This window comes from Podarcis muralis, chromosome 10 (genome assembly GCF_964188315.1).
Source record: "Podarcis muralis chromosome 10, rPodMur119.hap1.1, whole genome shotgun sequence".
NCBI classification, from domain to species: domain Eukaryota; kingdom Metazoa; phylum Chordata; class Lepidosauria; order Squamata; family Lacertidae; genus Podarcis; species Podarcis muralis.
This window is the reverse complement of record NC_135664.1, coordinates 54269602-54284290: the sequence shown is the minus strand read 5'-3', so window position 1 is coordinate 54284290 and position 14689 is coordinate 54269602. Positions and strand designations below refer to the sequence as shown.

At 41.2% G+C, this 14689-nt stretch overlaps 1 protein-coding gene across 3 annotated transcripts in view; it reads left to right on the top strand.

Annotated features, from left to right (window-relative positions):
• Positions 1 to 13613, top strand: part of TRIM24 (tripartite motif containing 24) — a 40228-nt gene extending 26615 nt beyond the window's left edge. For 2 of the 3 annotated variants that reach the window (XM_077935053.1, XM_028747267.2), the window contains 11 exons: positions 274 to 551; positions 998 to 1165; positions 3089 to 3268; positions 5397 to 5532; positions 6650 to 6710; positions 7120 to 7288; positions 7661 to 7953; positions 9569 to 9704; positions 10743 to 10817; positions 12059 to 12208; positions 12878 to 13613. In XM_077935053.1, the coding sequence (XP_077791179.1) occupies positions 274 to 551; positions 998 to 1165; positions 3089 to 3268; positions 5397 to 5532; positions 6650 to 6710; positions 7120 to 7288; positions 7661 to 7953; positions 9569 to 9704; positions 10743 to 10817; positions 12059 to 12208; positions 12878 to 13087 (1856 nt within the window). In that variant the 3' untranslated portion in view covers positions 13088 to 13613. The remainder of the gene's footprint in view (positions 1 to 273; positions 552 to 997; positions 1166 to 3088; positions 3269 to 5396; positions 5533 to 6649; positions 6711 to 7119; positions 7289 to 7660; positions 7954 to 9568; positions 9705 to 10742; positions 10818 to 12058; positions 12209 to 12877) is intronic. The other variant, XM_028747268.2, reaches the window with a different exon arrangement.
• The last annotated feature ends 1076 nt before the right edge of the window (positions 13614 to 14689 follow it).

Below are 14689 nucleotides of genomic sequence, written 5' to 3'. Positions count from 1 at the left end.
TAGTCCAACCCCCTGCATTGCTAGGTTAAGAGGCTAACCGATAAGTACATACTTATCAGCTCGTAAATATCTGACCATTATCTGACTACATTTGTGTTGGTCTAGGCAGCTAAATAAAAGTGTATGTGAACAACTTAGCTCCAGAGTTAACAAAGGGGTTTTTAGTTTAGATATTTGGCAATGACACATGCCAGAAAGGTTAATGTGGCAGAGGGCATTGCCTAATGGTAGACAGTAAATCCTTAACTTGTAAATATAATTATTTTTATCCAGGTTCTCTGGTAATTGAAGATAATGAGACCCCACCACACATGCCTAAAAGCCCTGTGATGGAACCAAACATACAGCCACAAAGTGGCTTACCTTCAAATCAACTATCCAAGTTCCCAACACAGATCAGTTTAGCTCAACTGCGACTTCAGCACATGCAGCAGCAGGTCCTCGCTCAGAGGCAGCAGGCTCAACGGAGGGCAGGTCCTGTGGGGCTCCCAAATCCTAGAATTGCAGGGCCCATGTACCAGACTCCACCACCACCACCACCACCTCCTCAGGTAAATTAGGGCAAGTCCAGAGTAGAAGACCCTTAGCCATTTGTATTTTGTTCAAAAGGAAAACTGAAGTCAGCAGTTATATGAACTTTATGCATTTCACAGAATTATAGTAACACCATATTGTATGACCACCAGTATATGTTTTATCTGTCCAAGAGTTCAGTCCTCTCTGTAGATTTCCTAGATGCTTACAGACATCTTAAGGAGATCTCTTGTCATATTGCTGTGTAGCTTTCCCTGTTGTTCAAGCAGATTGTGAAACTGTTAGTTATCAGGCTACATAGCTTTATGTTGAGGGTGAATCCCACAGTACTCTAAACTGTTACTGCTCATTTTTTGTGAAAATATGAGAATGGATTTCTCTTAACTTACAGAAAACTAAGAACATTGTTTTATCTTCCCAGCAGCCAACTTAGACAACTAAGAACTTGGTTTTATCTTTCTAGCAGCCACCTCCACGTTTGGTTAACTTTCAGAATCACAGCCTCAAACCCAATGGCTCTGTTCCTCCAGCTCAGCCAATGAGGTTTCCGCAAAATCAGAATATACCACAGTCAGCTGTACGGCCCAATCCACTGCAGATGGCATTTTTGGCACAGCAAGCTATTAAACAGGTAAAATGTTTTTATTGTTGAACACCCTGCCTCCAAAAGACTTAACTGGAGTACAGTAACTTAAAAAGGAGCAACGAAGAGGTTATGACAGAACCCTAGAAAGGATATATTGACCACATGGAGTCCTGCTCTAACAGATTTTCTAAGTATTTTGCAGATAAAATTGCTCATATCCACTCTGATCTTGACACCACTGTTGAAGAAGTTCCTATGAAGGCATCTGAAGCACCTTTTAGTCTAGTTACTTGGAATGATTTTCAGTTGTTGCAGCCTCATAAAATCATAGAATTGTAGAGTTGGAAGAGACCATGATGTAGACAAGGTTTTTGACCATTGCCCTTCTTGGGTAATTATGTTATCCAAAGGGGATTGACAGGATCAGTCCAGAAGGTGATAAATGCATCTTTGAAAGAGGGAATTATGTGAACTGCCTTCAAGCAGGAGACAGTGTTGTGACCGCTCTTTAAGAAATCTCGTATTGTGATGTAGAGTGTGTGTGTGTTCCTTGCTTTGCGCAATCAGGACCTATTAGGGATACTGCTGGATTACTGCCTGCCTCACTCCCCGCTCCACAGTCTCTCTGCCTGAGCTAGGAGGTTGAAGAAACACACCCACACGCTAGGCTGTTGGTGTTGGGGGACATTCTGAGCCCACTCATTCTGAGGTTGCTTGGAACTTTGTGGCCTCCATGACAACTGTGGGGCTGTCCCAACATGTCATCAGACCAACACTTGTGGCTGACCACAATCTGACTCTGGTCTTCTCAACCGGGCAGGAAGAGGGTGATCTTAAGGTGGATAATATCAATGCCAGTTCCTTGTACAGTGGTGCCCCGCAAGACTAATGCCTCGCAAGACGAAAAACTGAGTCGTTCCGCAAGACGAATTTCCCTATGGGCTTGCTTCGCAAGACGAAATGTCTTGCAAGTTCTTGCGAGTTTGTTTCCTTTTTCTTAAAGCCGCTAAGCCGTTAATAGCCACTAAGCCATTAATAGCCGTGCTTCGCAAGACGAAAAAAACCGTAAGACGAAGAGACTCGTGGAACGGATTAATTTCGTCTTGCGAGGCACCACTGTAATAGTCAAATCATTTCCTGCTGAGATTTAGACTTTTAGCAGCTTCTCCCCTCCACAAAGATGGGGGACCTATTAGAATAGCTTGCCTTCTGAGGCTGGTGGAACCAATTGGCTTCCATAAGACTGGGAGATTTTGCTGTTGATATGACTGGCACTCCTCTTGAAGCCATGGCTGATCTGTGCAATATGCAGGTTTTAGAAGTAAGTAAATAAGAGCTACTTTGCTGTCCATAACAATCTCTCTGAGCGAAAAACACTTCCAACTGTGTCTATTGTATCTGTTTTAACTACAGAGCAGAGCAGGGGGAGATTAGGGCTCCTCAAAAAAAAAAGAGGTGTTATTGGAAAGGAGACACACCTTTAATAATGCTATTTAACTTTTCATGTAAAAGTAAAAACTGTAGAGAATACACATTGCAATGACATGTTGTCTCCCAACTTGCAATTGAATGGCAGCACCCACTGTCATGGGACTATTGACCACTACTGTAACTGTGTGCTAATCACAGTTCTACAGCTTTAGTCTGTCAACAAGATATATGTATCTGTTCTCCTTTTCAAAGGTTAACATAGCTGGGGAGAAGTTGGTGCCTGAGGGTAAACCACAGTTAACTAAAACCTGAGTGTTCACTGTAACTTGGCAACCAACAATTTCATTCAACTGAAAGCAGCTTGGAACATTTTTTTTCTATTAACACCTAATTTTGCAAAATCACCTCACACCACCAAGGTAATACAAATATTATAGCAAAGCGATATAAAGGCAGATTAACCCAGTGCACTGCAGTTTTATTATTGGTGTATATGATAAACTATTATTTCCTTAATACAGTTGTTGTTCTTTGTAGTGGCAAATCAACAGTGGGCATGCTTCAGCTGCTCCCTCAAATGCCAGCAGTACAACATCCACTCCCTCCAGTCCTACCATTAATAGTCCTGCTGGATATGATGGGAAAACACCTGTTCCACCTATGATCGATCTGTCCTCAACAATGGGCGGCTCCTATACACTGCCTTCTCTTCCTGATGTAAGATGGATATTGCACTATGTTTTGTATCTCGACTTCTTGAAAGCTTTATTACTTTTGTGTAAAGTGTGTTGAATTGGCAGATGGGGAATGTGACACAGAAAACAGTCTAGTCCACAAATCAATAGTATGTCATTTTTCTAGTATGTCATATTCCACCAATTTATATAGAAGTAACTGGGGCTTATGTTAGTATGATTTTGCCTGTTTGCCCTTATTTTCTTTTGGTGCTAAGAGCAGAGCTAAGAGCCTATATTTTATGTGGTTATAGTCTAGACCTTGTCATATGTACAAACACTCAAAAATGAATTCTTTGGGAAATTCTGACATCAAGCCACTTTGTAGTTACTTCTTCATCTGATATATTAAAGAAAAGCCCTGACATGATTGTCTTTCCTAACTCCATAAAATTGGTTCTGGCCTAGAGTTATTCCCTTAGCAGAACATGCACCCCTCTGCCAAGTTATCTGTGGGCTGTCCATACATGTTCCCTCCCAATAGAGCTATGGGGCTAGCCAGCTTGCCTGGATGATTTGTAGGCTGAGCACTTGTAAAGGTCTGGCAGTGGTTGTGAAATCAAACAGCTATATTCAGTGTTGAGCACTGTATGTAGCCTAGTTAAGAAGCCTATTTATAATATATATATATTCAGGTCCTGATGGAGATGGATTGAGGATTAAATCTGTAAATTAAAATTTAAACCTTCTGTCCCATGTGTGTGGGAGAAATATGAGAGGAAACAGGCCATGAAGCTCTTTTTAAGCAGTTAAAAAACACTTGGAGGAGGAATTAATTAGTACTGAAGGATGCGTCTTACTTCCAATCCTAATGAACTACCCAGAAAAGACATTTTGAGATGCAAAGAGGACAGAGCTCTTAACAGGTTAATGTCCTGGTGGGGAACTTGTGGTCCCTGGTTGAATTTCTTGCAGCAGATTTCCCCAATCTCTCAACAGCAAAATAGGATTTCTTTCCCCAGCTTAAAGCAAAGGGTGGATACAAGCATCCTTTGAGCCTAATTCCTCCCAACCCACTGCTCCCAATGGCCATCCAACAGAGGCAGGATTTGCACCTACACAGCCCTTTGTGTCTTCTCATATTTTGAAGATTTTTCCCCCTTAAAAAAATTAAACCAATACTGTCAGAGCTACCTCAGGTCCCAGCTCACAAAGGACCAACGCCAGTCCGTTGTTACATCAAATAGTATTTATTGTAGTTCAGTTTCTCATTTACAGCCACGGCGCGCAGCTCTACGTCTTAAACCCTAGACCGCCGAAGCTCTGTCTGAATCTCCTCCCCCCAGACACCAGTTTAAGACTCTAGCCCTGCTCCACCTCTTCCTTTGCTCTTTCCTCCTCTGGGTCCTCTTGCCCGCTGAGGACTCGCCCTTCCTGGACTCCTCTGACGCTGAATCCCCTGAGTCTTCCCCCTCTCTCTGGCGGGCTTTAGGACCTGGTTCCCACTCCGGGTTGTCTCCTGTCCCGCGCGCCTGTACATTCGAACTTGGCGCGCGCGCCCAGCCTGCCACCTTCCTTCTGACCGTTATACTGCTCCTGTCACTGCTCCCCTCCTCGGGGATGCTAGCTGGGCCTGACTCCTCCTCCCTGCTTGCCGAAGGAGACGCTGACTCTGACCTATGGTGTCCCCCCCCCCCACTGCGCTCCGGTTGGGAACCTGGCCCTGATTTCCAGCTACCGCTTTGGGAATCTCCGTTGGCCCCTTGCTCCTGGTGTGTCCCCCCTGGGACCCCCCTTGCCCTGGCCATCGGCACTCCCTTTTGGGAATCTTCTGATTCACTGGAGAGGCTCATGGAATCTCTCGGGTCACTGTCATTCTGCCCTCCACTCCCTTCAGATTCCTCCCCCTCGCTCTCCATTTCCTCTCTCCCCTGTGCCTCTGCTACTGAGCCCCTGACAAATACTTTTCTGCATTCCTAGTTTTCCCCAGGTATGCAAACACCCTTGCTGGTCACCAGAGGGCTACCCCCTTTACTCTTGGAGGGAATTTTAGTTGGATTATATGTATGCTGCATCTGTTTGTTTTACCTGTTGCAGTCTTGAAATGAGTGAGTAATGAAAAGTGGTGGCATTGAGCCTCTCTGGCTTAAATATCTCTTAATTGTTTTAAGATTGACTGTGCAGGAAGCATTTCACTGGAAAGCATTGGGAGGAGAGAGGGAATTGTTGAGCAGAGCCAACCCAAACCTCCTTCACGCAAAACTGTCCAGTCCCCAAATTCATCAGTGCCATCTCCAGGCCTTTCAGGTATGGCTATTATTTATTAATAAACTCCTAATATTCTGATAAAATGGATTGTTGTTGGTGGGTTATTCTCTTGTCCCAAAATTGATTAATCACCGGCTCTGGATAGATTTGTATTTCTCCTAAAGGAGCAGGTATGTAGGCTTGCAGTGCCCCTGATCCAGTGTTATCACTGAAGGCCCAGGTAGCTTCAGTCGCTATGGCTGGCTCACCAGTTAGTCTTTCATAGATTAAGAGAGTCATTCACACTGATAACTACTGGTGTTTAGAGTTAACACTCTTAGAAGCTGAGCAGAACACTGGATCCCTGTTGAAAGAGCACATTTCAGCCTGGATGTAATCACACTGACTCCTTGAATTGAGGAAAATATAAAAGCTACATTTCTTGCAAGGGACGCAGGTGGCGCTGTGGGTTAAAGCCTCAGCGCCTAGGACTTGCCGATTGAAAGGTCGCCGGTTCGAATCCCCGCGGTGGGGTGCGCTCCTGTTGCTCGGTCCCAGCGCCTGCCAACCTAGCAGTTCGAAAGCACCCCCGGGTGCAAGTAGATAAATAGGGACCACTTACTAGCGGGAAGGTAAACGGCGTTTCCGTGTGCTGCGCTGGCTCGCCAGATGCAGCTTGTCACGCTGGCCACATGACCCGGAAGTGTCTCCGGACAGCGCTGGCCCCCGGCCTATAGAGTGAGATGGGCGCACAACCCTAGAGTCTGTCAAGACTGGCCCGTACGGGCAGGGGTACCTTTACCTTTACCTTTTACATTTCTTGCAAGCAGTACGTGCTTGATAGGAAAGATCCTAGTTCTAATTAACTAAGGTGGAGATGCAATGAATCATGCTTGTTCTTTCATCCCTCAAGCCATGAATGTGGCCTTGAGGTAAAATATTTCTCATCCCTATTCAGGGATGTCCCCATGCATCTTCTTATCTGTAGCACAGGGGCTCTGGGCACTTATTTTTGCTGTTCATAATTTATTTCTCTTGATTTCTTCTGCAGTATTGGGGCAGTGGAGTGGAAATTAAAATAATGCTTAACTACATCTTAAGATCATGTGATCAACTTAACGGAAGTTTTTAATTCTATATAAAATAAGTTTTTTGACAATTTTTTTTAAAAATTCAGGTGCGGTTGTCCATCCTCCAATTCGTTCACCCAGTGCCTCTAGTGTTGGAAGTCGAGGCAGGTAAGCAAAAATAATAGGTTCTGAAAAAACTGTCAGTGTGAATTATCCAATTAAGATGTTTTTATCTGGCAATACAGAAATCTAAGAAACTGAAGATGGGTGCTGGTTATCATTTGTTTCTTGCATCTTGCAGATGAATGTTAGTTCCATCCCTTTTTTTGTAGTTGAACTTGATGGAGAAGAATATTTTTGGTTTTTTTAATGTAACTATCCACTTAAAGCACTTGATTTTTTGTGTTGTCATGGTTGAAACACAAACTTTGAATGATCAAATGTGGAAAAAATACCACAGACTGGTTCATACAATGATGTTGTACCCTCTTCAAATTATCTAGAACATGTCACAATAGTCTTGTTTTAGTCTTGCTTGATCTTTTGTCCTCTTCCCCACTACTTCTTCCTTTTACAGCTCTGGCTCTTCTAGCAGACCATCAGGTGCAGATTCAACCCAGCGAGTCCCTGTGGTCATGTTGGAGCCTATCAGAATAAAACAAGAGTCTGGTGTGCCAAGTGAACACTATGATTTCCCTGTTGTAATAGTGAAGCAAGAAACAGATGAAGAATCCCGGAAGCAAAATGTAATCAAAGTTATAAAAATAGTCTCTAAATTTGGGAGGGTAATTATTAAGTTCGCTGAGTTGTTACTGTTCTACTCAGGATTTACATTACGCTAGAATACAAAGGAAAACTTCTACGTTCTTCATGCTGATCTGGGAAATCATAGAGCACTCATGCTGTCTACTCTTTCGCACTCAAGAACTAAATGTTCAGGGGTTTTTTAAAATGCTGGAAGCTCTTTCTAAAGCCATAAATTTATCCAGTTATAGTAGTTGATGCAATTAGCTAGACCCTTACTGCAGAAGAGGCATGACTGTGTGCATTTTTATACACATGTATATAACAATTTTACATTCTTTTCAGGCTGCATACTTTTTTCTTTTTCCCTACAGACTAGATTTCCAGGAAATTTACTTACCTCAATGTTGTTGAATAACAATCGCAATCGCTCATCTGAAGCAACCGTCTTGAGAACAGAAGCACCAGACAGTACAGGTGACCAGCCATCCAATGGCAAGGCAGCATGGATAGGAACACCTCATGTTGGAGAAAGCAGGAAAGATGATGACCCCAATGAGGACTGGTGTGCAGTGTGTCAGAATGGAGGAGAGCTTTTGTGTTGTGATAAATGTCCTAAAGTGTTCCACCTTACTTGTCATGTTCCCACACTCAGGAATTTTCCAAGGTAAAATCAACTAGACTATAAAACATTAGCTCAGACCTTCATTCTTTTTTATATATACAGTCATTTTCTAATTTTAAAGCTAAAGAGGAGCCATCAGTAGTTCAGATTGTGGATGTGTGAAACAGTTGTGGTGCCGCAGTTTTGGATTGTGATTCCTTAAAAAGTGCTCCATTGTATTCTTGTTCGTATTTATTTAGTCTGAGGAGTGCTGTTGGTGTTCTAATACTGCATTTGTTCTTTGTTATTGTTTGTCATATTTGAAATATTTTTTGTAGTATGTTATACAACTTCAGCTATTTTAATAGAAACATTATTTTGAAAATGTAAACATGAGATATATCTATCTATCATCTATCTATCTATCTATCTATCTATCTATCTAATCTATCTATTAAATTTGTATACCACCTTTCATCCAAAGATCTCAGAGCTACTTCTGGGCCCAAATAGCCTCTCCTGCAATTGCATATGCAAACACACAGAATTTGCAGTTGAAATGTGCATCTTCTTCTGATATAGTACCATTGCAAGATGATTTTACCTAGTTAAGAAGCAGGAAGGAGCACTCCTTCCTGTTTTCTAAGCTATTAAGATCCTTCAGAGGAGAAAGATGTGTTTTTCTATGGCAAATAGAGGCAAAATTATGTTCTTCAGGAGCGCTGTTGTAGGAGAAAAGTTCTCTGAATATATGCATGTACATGTGTCTGCTTCTCTGTGCATACATATATGTGTTACCACCTGTGGCATGCTAACTGAGATAAAAATAAGTTAGTCACCCAGTTACAGAGTATAATGTATCCAAATAAGAAAGGCTGAGGGAGACATTTTGCACACTGAGAAAATGCTTTGGGAGAGAAATTTCTGTTTTCTCTAGTGGTTGTGATCTGTCCAGTGCTGCTAATTGTAGGGGTCTCTTCCGTTTTGCTGTTAATCAAGAACAGCACAATATTAAGAGCAGTGATTAACCTTCCCCATTTACTTCCCTGTTTTTAAAGCACAATATGCCTGTGATTTGTAATGCATAATAGACTTTCTATTGCTTCCTTTGACAATGGCAGCAGTTTTGGTACTTACTGGCAGCTAACATTTCATCCACGCTTTTTCTAAGGAACTGATGAGAAGACAGTTTTAGCAAGGGCCACTTTGTTGAAGCCAGTGGGGAATGGCAAGCCCCATTCCTTCAATCTTCAGAGAGGCCTCCCAGCAAGTTCCTGTCCCCACCAATGTAGCACTTTGCTTTTGGTGATAAGGGAGAACAATAGATTCAAGAGAACGTTGCATGCTTATAATTCTGAGAAGAAGGAAGCAAGTCTAACTGAGAGGAGAGAAATAGGAGGCACCGTGAAGACAATAATTTTAATAGAGCAAGCCTCACCCATCCTTCTAAGTCCCTTAAGTGTTCATATGTACCCTTAGATTTTTTTTCTGATAATGAGATGACAAATGGTGCTTGGGTGAAGAAATTCAAAAATTGCAGAAGGCAAGGCCTATCTTTTATCAGTTGACTTCATCTCAGCCTCAGTATTTTCTAAAACTCATTATAGATAGCAGATAAGAGTTTGCTTAGAAACATTCAGAACATGGATTGATGCCTGTTTGTCTTTGCTTTGTTTAGCGGAGAATGGATTTGTACATTCTGCCGCGATTTGTTCAAGCCAGAAATGGAATATGATTGTGATGGCCCAAGTCATGTGACTGAAGAAAAAAGAAAACTGGAAGGCAATATGGGATTGCCACCTATGGATCAGAGGGTGAGAGTATAGTCATTGAAATGCATTGTGCATTGTGAATACACCTTGAAAAATGCCATGGTAGTAATAAAATTATTATACCCCTGTAATTTCTTAGTAAGTAGTGAGAACTTGAGAATATGTCCTAAATACATCTTACACCTGGGTTCTGCTCTGGTCATGGCCTTTTCAATACCAGAAGTTTGTAGTATCTTACTGAACACATATTAACACTTCACTCTTGCAAACAGGAAGGTGTGGACAAATGAGACCCATGATGCTTATTCTTGAGTTTAAACCGCACTTGAAATCAGAGCAGTTTGATCCTTGCAGGTTTTTACTCTTTGAGTTTCCTTTACTTCGAAAGTGGTTTGAAGATCAAGTAAATGTGTGTCAGGTGTGGAGTATTTGAGTTGCCATGCCCACATTTTCTTTGTAATTTTAGGAAATATGCTAATTAATTAGCAGAACTATTCTTTGAGGTATATGTAGTAGCATGAACAAATAGCCTCACTAAGCATGAACAGATGAGCCTGCATGTATTCAGAGGAAAAATCACAGCCCTCCTGTCCTGTTCCTGCTATACTATGCAGTGCTAAGATATGGTTTGACTTAATGTACCAACCCGAAGCTCATATCTTACCTCCCCTAGGGGCAAATCATGAGCTGTAGCCAAGTTTGTTCTTGGCTTTCCACTTGTGGTTTCTCTGTGGAAGACAAACCATGATCCTGTTTTTCAGACACAATGCTAAGTCAAACCATGGATTCACTCTGGATAACACAGCAGCAACAGGACCAGGGAAAGAGTGAAGCCACCACAGTTTTTCCTCTTGAGTTCCTGCAAACTGTGTCTGCAGTCCATTTTGTCAATACATCTTGAAAATTATGTACTGGTGGCAAAAAAGGCCACTGAAGGAAAAGTTGACTAGGAAGGTGGGAGTGGATCTCACAATGTCTGAATGTAACCTCAGAAAAATGCAGTTTCTACTGTGTTGCTATTCTAGCTCTTCAAGGTGGTACTCTGTGTAACTGAAATCATTTATCTTTTCTATTGTGCAGAAGTGTGAAAGATTACTACTGTACCTTTACTGCCACGAAATGAGCCTTGCTTTTCAAGATCCAGTTCCTCCCACGGTATGATGGTCATTTTATTTGCCACTAACATTCTGTGAGGATTGTGCTGGCATTCATTACTGGTCAGATATTATATTCATGCTTCAATACTGCATGTCATTGAAGTAAATGCTACCAAGAGCCATCCATTATGTGTTTTACTATGCAGTGTGTTTAGAGATACATAACTTTGCATAAGCAGTGTAATAAAAGGGAAAAGAGAGCACCCCTTTCCAAAAATGTAGGGTGGAACCTTTTCTAGACTTTATTTTTCTGCAGAAAAAAATTCCATTTCCAAAGTTAATTAGTAACAATGAATGAATGCCATCTGTAAATACTGTGGGTTGTATCTAATGATAATCATGAGCGTAATTGCATTTACACATCATAACTTTCACCCTCCTCCCGAAAAAAGTTTCCCAAAACTATGCTCCAGAAGGTCTCCCAATCCTCCGCATCTGATTTTGAGGGCATGCCAGGAGCTTGAGGGCAATAGGAGTGGGAGACAAAATTCTGTTGCATGCACAGATGTGTGTGTGGAGCTCCAACATTTGTAACAGCCCAGTAGTAGGCGGGCTTGGCTGTTTCAAAATGTTTAGGTTAGTTTACACAATAAAAACGAAACACTCCATAGTCACCTGCCACTTACTTTGAAGTTCCTATGCAATATGAACTAGAGCAGGTTGTCCTGTGTAAATAGGAGCCATTATCCATTTGCTGTCATTGGCTCAGTTGCAACAGCAAATTGATCAGAAGATAAACCACCTTGTTCTGAGGCAGGTATTAGGAGTGTGCTAGAGCAATACATAGCATTGTACATCCTGTGCTGGGCCTAAAATAGAGATAATAAAAGATTGAGACCCAGCTCTCTGACATTTCTCCTGGTATAGGGGATGTGTTTGTGTTTTGCTGTGATTTTACAGAGATAGCCTGCAATGTGCTGCTAAATGCAGTTTCTGTGGAAACTTATTTCCAGTTAGCTTATCTAGATTTTCATTATGACACTATCTTAAATAGCAAATTGAATCTAAGAATTTGTGTATGTTAGATGAATAATATGCCTTTTAGAGTCATTGCAATAACTGCTGTTTACAGTATATATATTCCTTCCAATTATTTTCAGTAAGATAGAAAGATTGCTCTCTCCATTCACAGCAGGAGTCATTTGCTTAAGATCTGCACAGTAGATGTTCACTTTCCCAGATAATGCCACAAGAAGTATGCTAATGCATTACTGAGAAGATTCATCTATTTCTTTCTAGGTGCCTGACTACTACAAAATAATTAAGAAGCCAATGGACTTGTCAACCATCAAAAATAGATTGCAACTGCATCATCCACTGTACACAAAACCAGAAGATGTTGTAGCTGATTTCAGACTGATCTTTCAAAACTGTGCTGAATTTAATGAGGTCAGAAAAGACTGGTGTGTGTGTGTGTGTGTGTGTGTGTGTGTGTGTGTGTGTTTCTAGGAAGGTACCATTGTTACCAGAGTCTAACTGTGGATGCTATAATAGTTTGCAGAGTCACATAGCTGGTAATTTATATGCAGAATATAATTATAGGTCCCTTTCTTTAGCAGTGTCTTGCCTGACTTGGAGTTGAGATATGATATTAGGTGACAGTTGAATCATATAAATTTCCTTACACATTGAACAGTACAGAATATTTGCATGGGGGAGAGAAATGAGGACTACTCAGCAGAAGTAATATTGTACTCTGAGATAAGGTTGTTAGATCTCTCTTCTACTGCTGTAAGTCACTGTGTGTGAACAAACTCTCTCTTAGCCAAGAAGTGATAGAAAGTACCAAAGCGCTAACTAAGGTCCTAACATATTGTTGCATACTAGTTTTATACTACAAATGCTACTGTCAACTGTATCACAGTCACATCGTATTTTGATTTGTTAAAGTGTTGATTGAGTCCTTGAATTTTAGTTTGAGTAAGATGAATTTTATTCAACTAAAATTATTAGTAATGTTTGTGTGTTCAAGTTGATTTACTTTGGTGTTTGACTTACCCATTTTTTAATATGGGACTGCATATATAAAACCTATTATATGTTGAATTTCCCCAACAGCCTGATTCAGAAGTGGCTGGTGCTGGCATGAAACTGGAAGCTTATTTTGAGGAACTGCTGAAGAACCTTTTTCCAGAAAGAAAATTCCCTGCCCAGCCTTATTGCCGTGCTGATAGAGATAGTCCCAACTCAACAGATGACTCTGATGACGACTTTGTACAGCCACGGAAAAAACGTCTCAAATGGGAAGAACGTCAGTTTGTAAAATGAACTGGATATAGGCACTGCTAAAGATTTTTTTTTTCATAAATATTTATCAACATTAATTTTGGGAGGGCATTTTATGAGCACGTTGACATCTACAGATATGGACATTCACTGGGAGTTCTACCTTGGTACAAATTTGCCAAGAAGTGAGGCATGTAGGAGACATTAGAAAAAATCTATTAAATTCACCCTTGCTTTTTAGAATTCATTCTGCCACCACTCTAAAGTGACAATGGTTCAAATCTTTTATTTAGAAAGGATTTGTAAAAATTAAACTAAAGTTAGAAACAAATTTAATGTGTAGATTTCAGGAAAATGTGATCTTACCAGAAATTAATTTACCAACGACATGTGGCTGGCCATGATTTCAGTTCTTTGTACTGTACATAACTATTAGCCACTGAGAAGAGAAAAGCACATGCTCAGATATTGGCCTAGGATACAATGGAATTGTCGTTGCCCGCAGAGAGCTACTTGTGCTCTGAAATGTAAGGAGTGGGGAGATGAATTAAAGTACTTTGAAAATGGACTTTTGAGTGTCTGGCTGTGCTCATATGGAGAGAAATTTTATACAATTGGTTGTAATTTCCTGCTGGTCAGCATTGCATGTATTTCTAAACATTAATCTAGCAATGGAAGTATTAAGGTTGACTTTCATCTTTATAGTTTATCCTATTTTACACCTACCGAGAGAGCTAGAAGGAAACCTCCCTCTGCTGCTTTTATTAGAATGTGTGGTCTGCTGCCATAAGCTGGTTTGGAATTTTTCATTAGAAACATACTGATTTACTCATTAAAATATAAACAAAAAAAATTCCTTCCAGTAGCACCTTAAAGACCAACTAAGTTAGTTCTTGGTATGAGCTTTCGTGTGCATGCACACTTCTTCAGATACACAATGTGCATGCACACGAAAGCTCATACCAAGAACTAACTTAGTTGGTCTTTAAGGTGCTACTGGAAGGAATTTTTTTTGTTTTGACTATGGCAGACCAACACGGCTACCTATCTGTCATTAAAATATACTGTGTGATGCTTTCCTGAATGATTACAAAGAGGAAGATCATGTCTTTAAATTTATCCTAACTTCAAATTTTGAGTGTGCCATCAAAATCAACATTGAAATGGGAACTTTTCATGTGAACTAATAACAAGTGTAAACTGCACTTGCAAAATATGAAATTACTTTTAAATGCCATGAGGAAATTCCATGGAATAATTTTTATTCTAGACAAAACTTGCCCCTATTCCTGATAACAGGGATGACAGCATCTGGTTTAGCTTCCACCACAATTCCCTTCATTCATCCTTTTAACTTAAAGGTAAAGGTAAAGGTACCCCTGCCCGTACGGGCCAGTCGTGTCCGACTCTGGGGTTGTGCGCCCATCTCACTCAAGAGGCCGGGGGCCAGCACTGTCCGGAGACACTTCCGGGTCACGTGGCCAGCGTGACATCGCTGCTCTGGCGAGCCAGAGCCGCACACGGAAATGCCGTTTACCTTCCCACTAGTAAGCGGTCCCTAATTATCTACTTGCACCCGGGAGTGCATTCGAACTGCTAGGTTGGCAGGCGCTGGGACCGAACAACGGGAGCGCACCCCGCCGC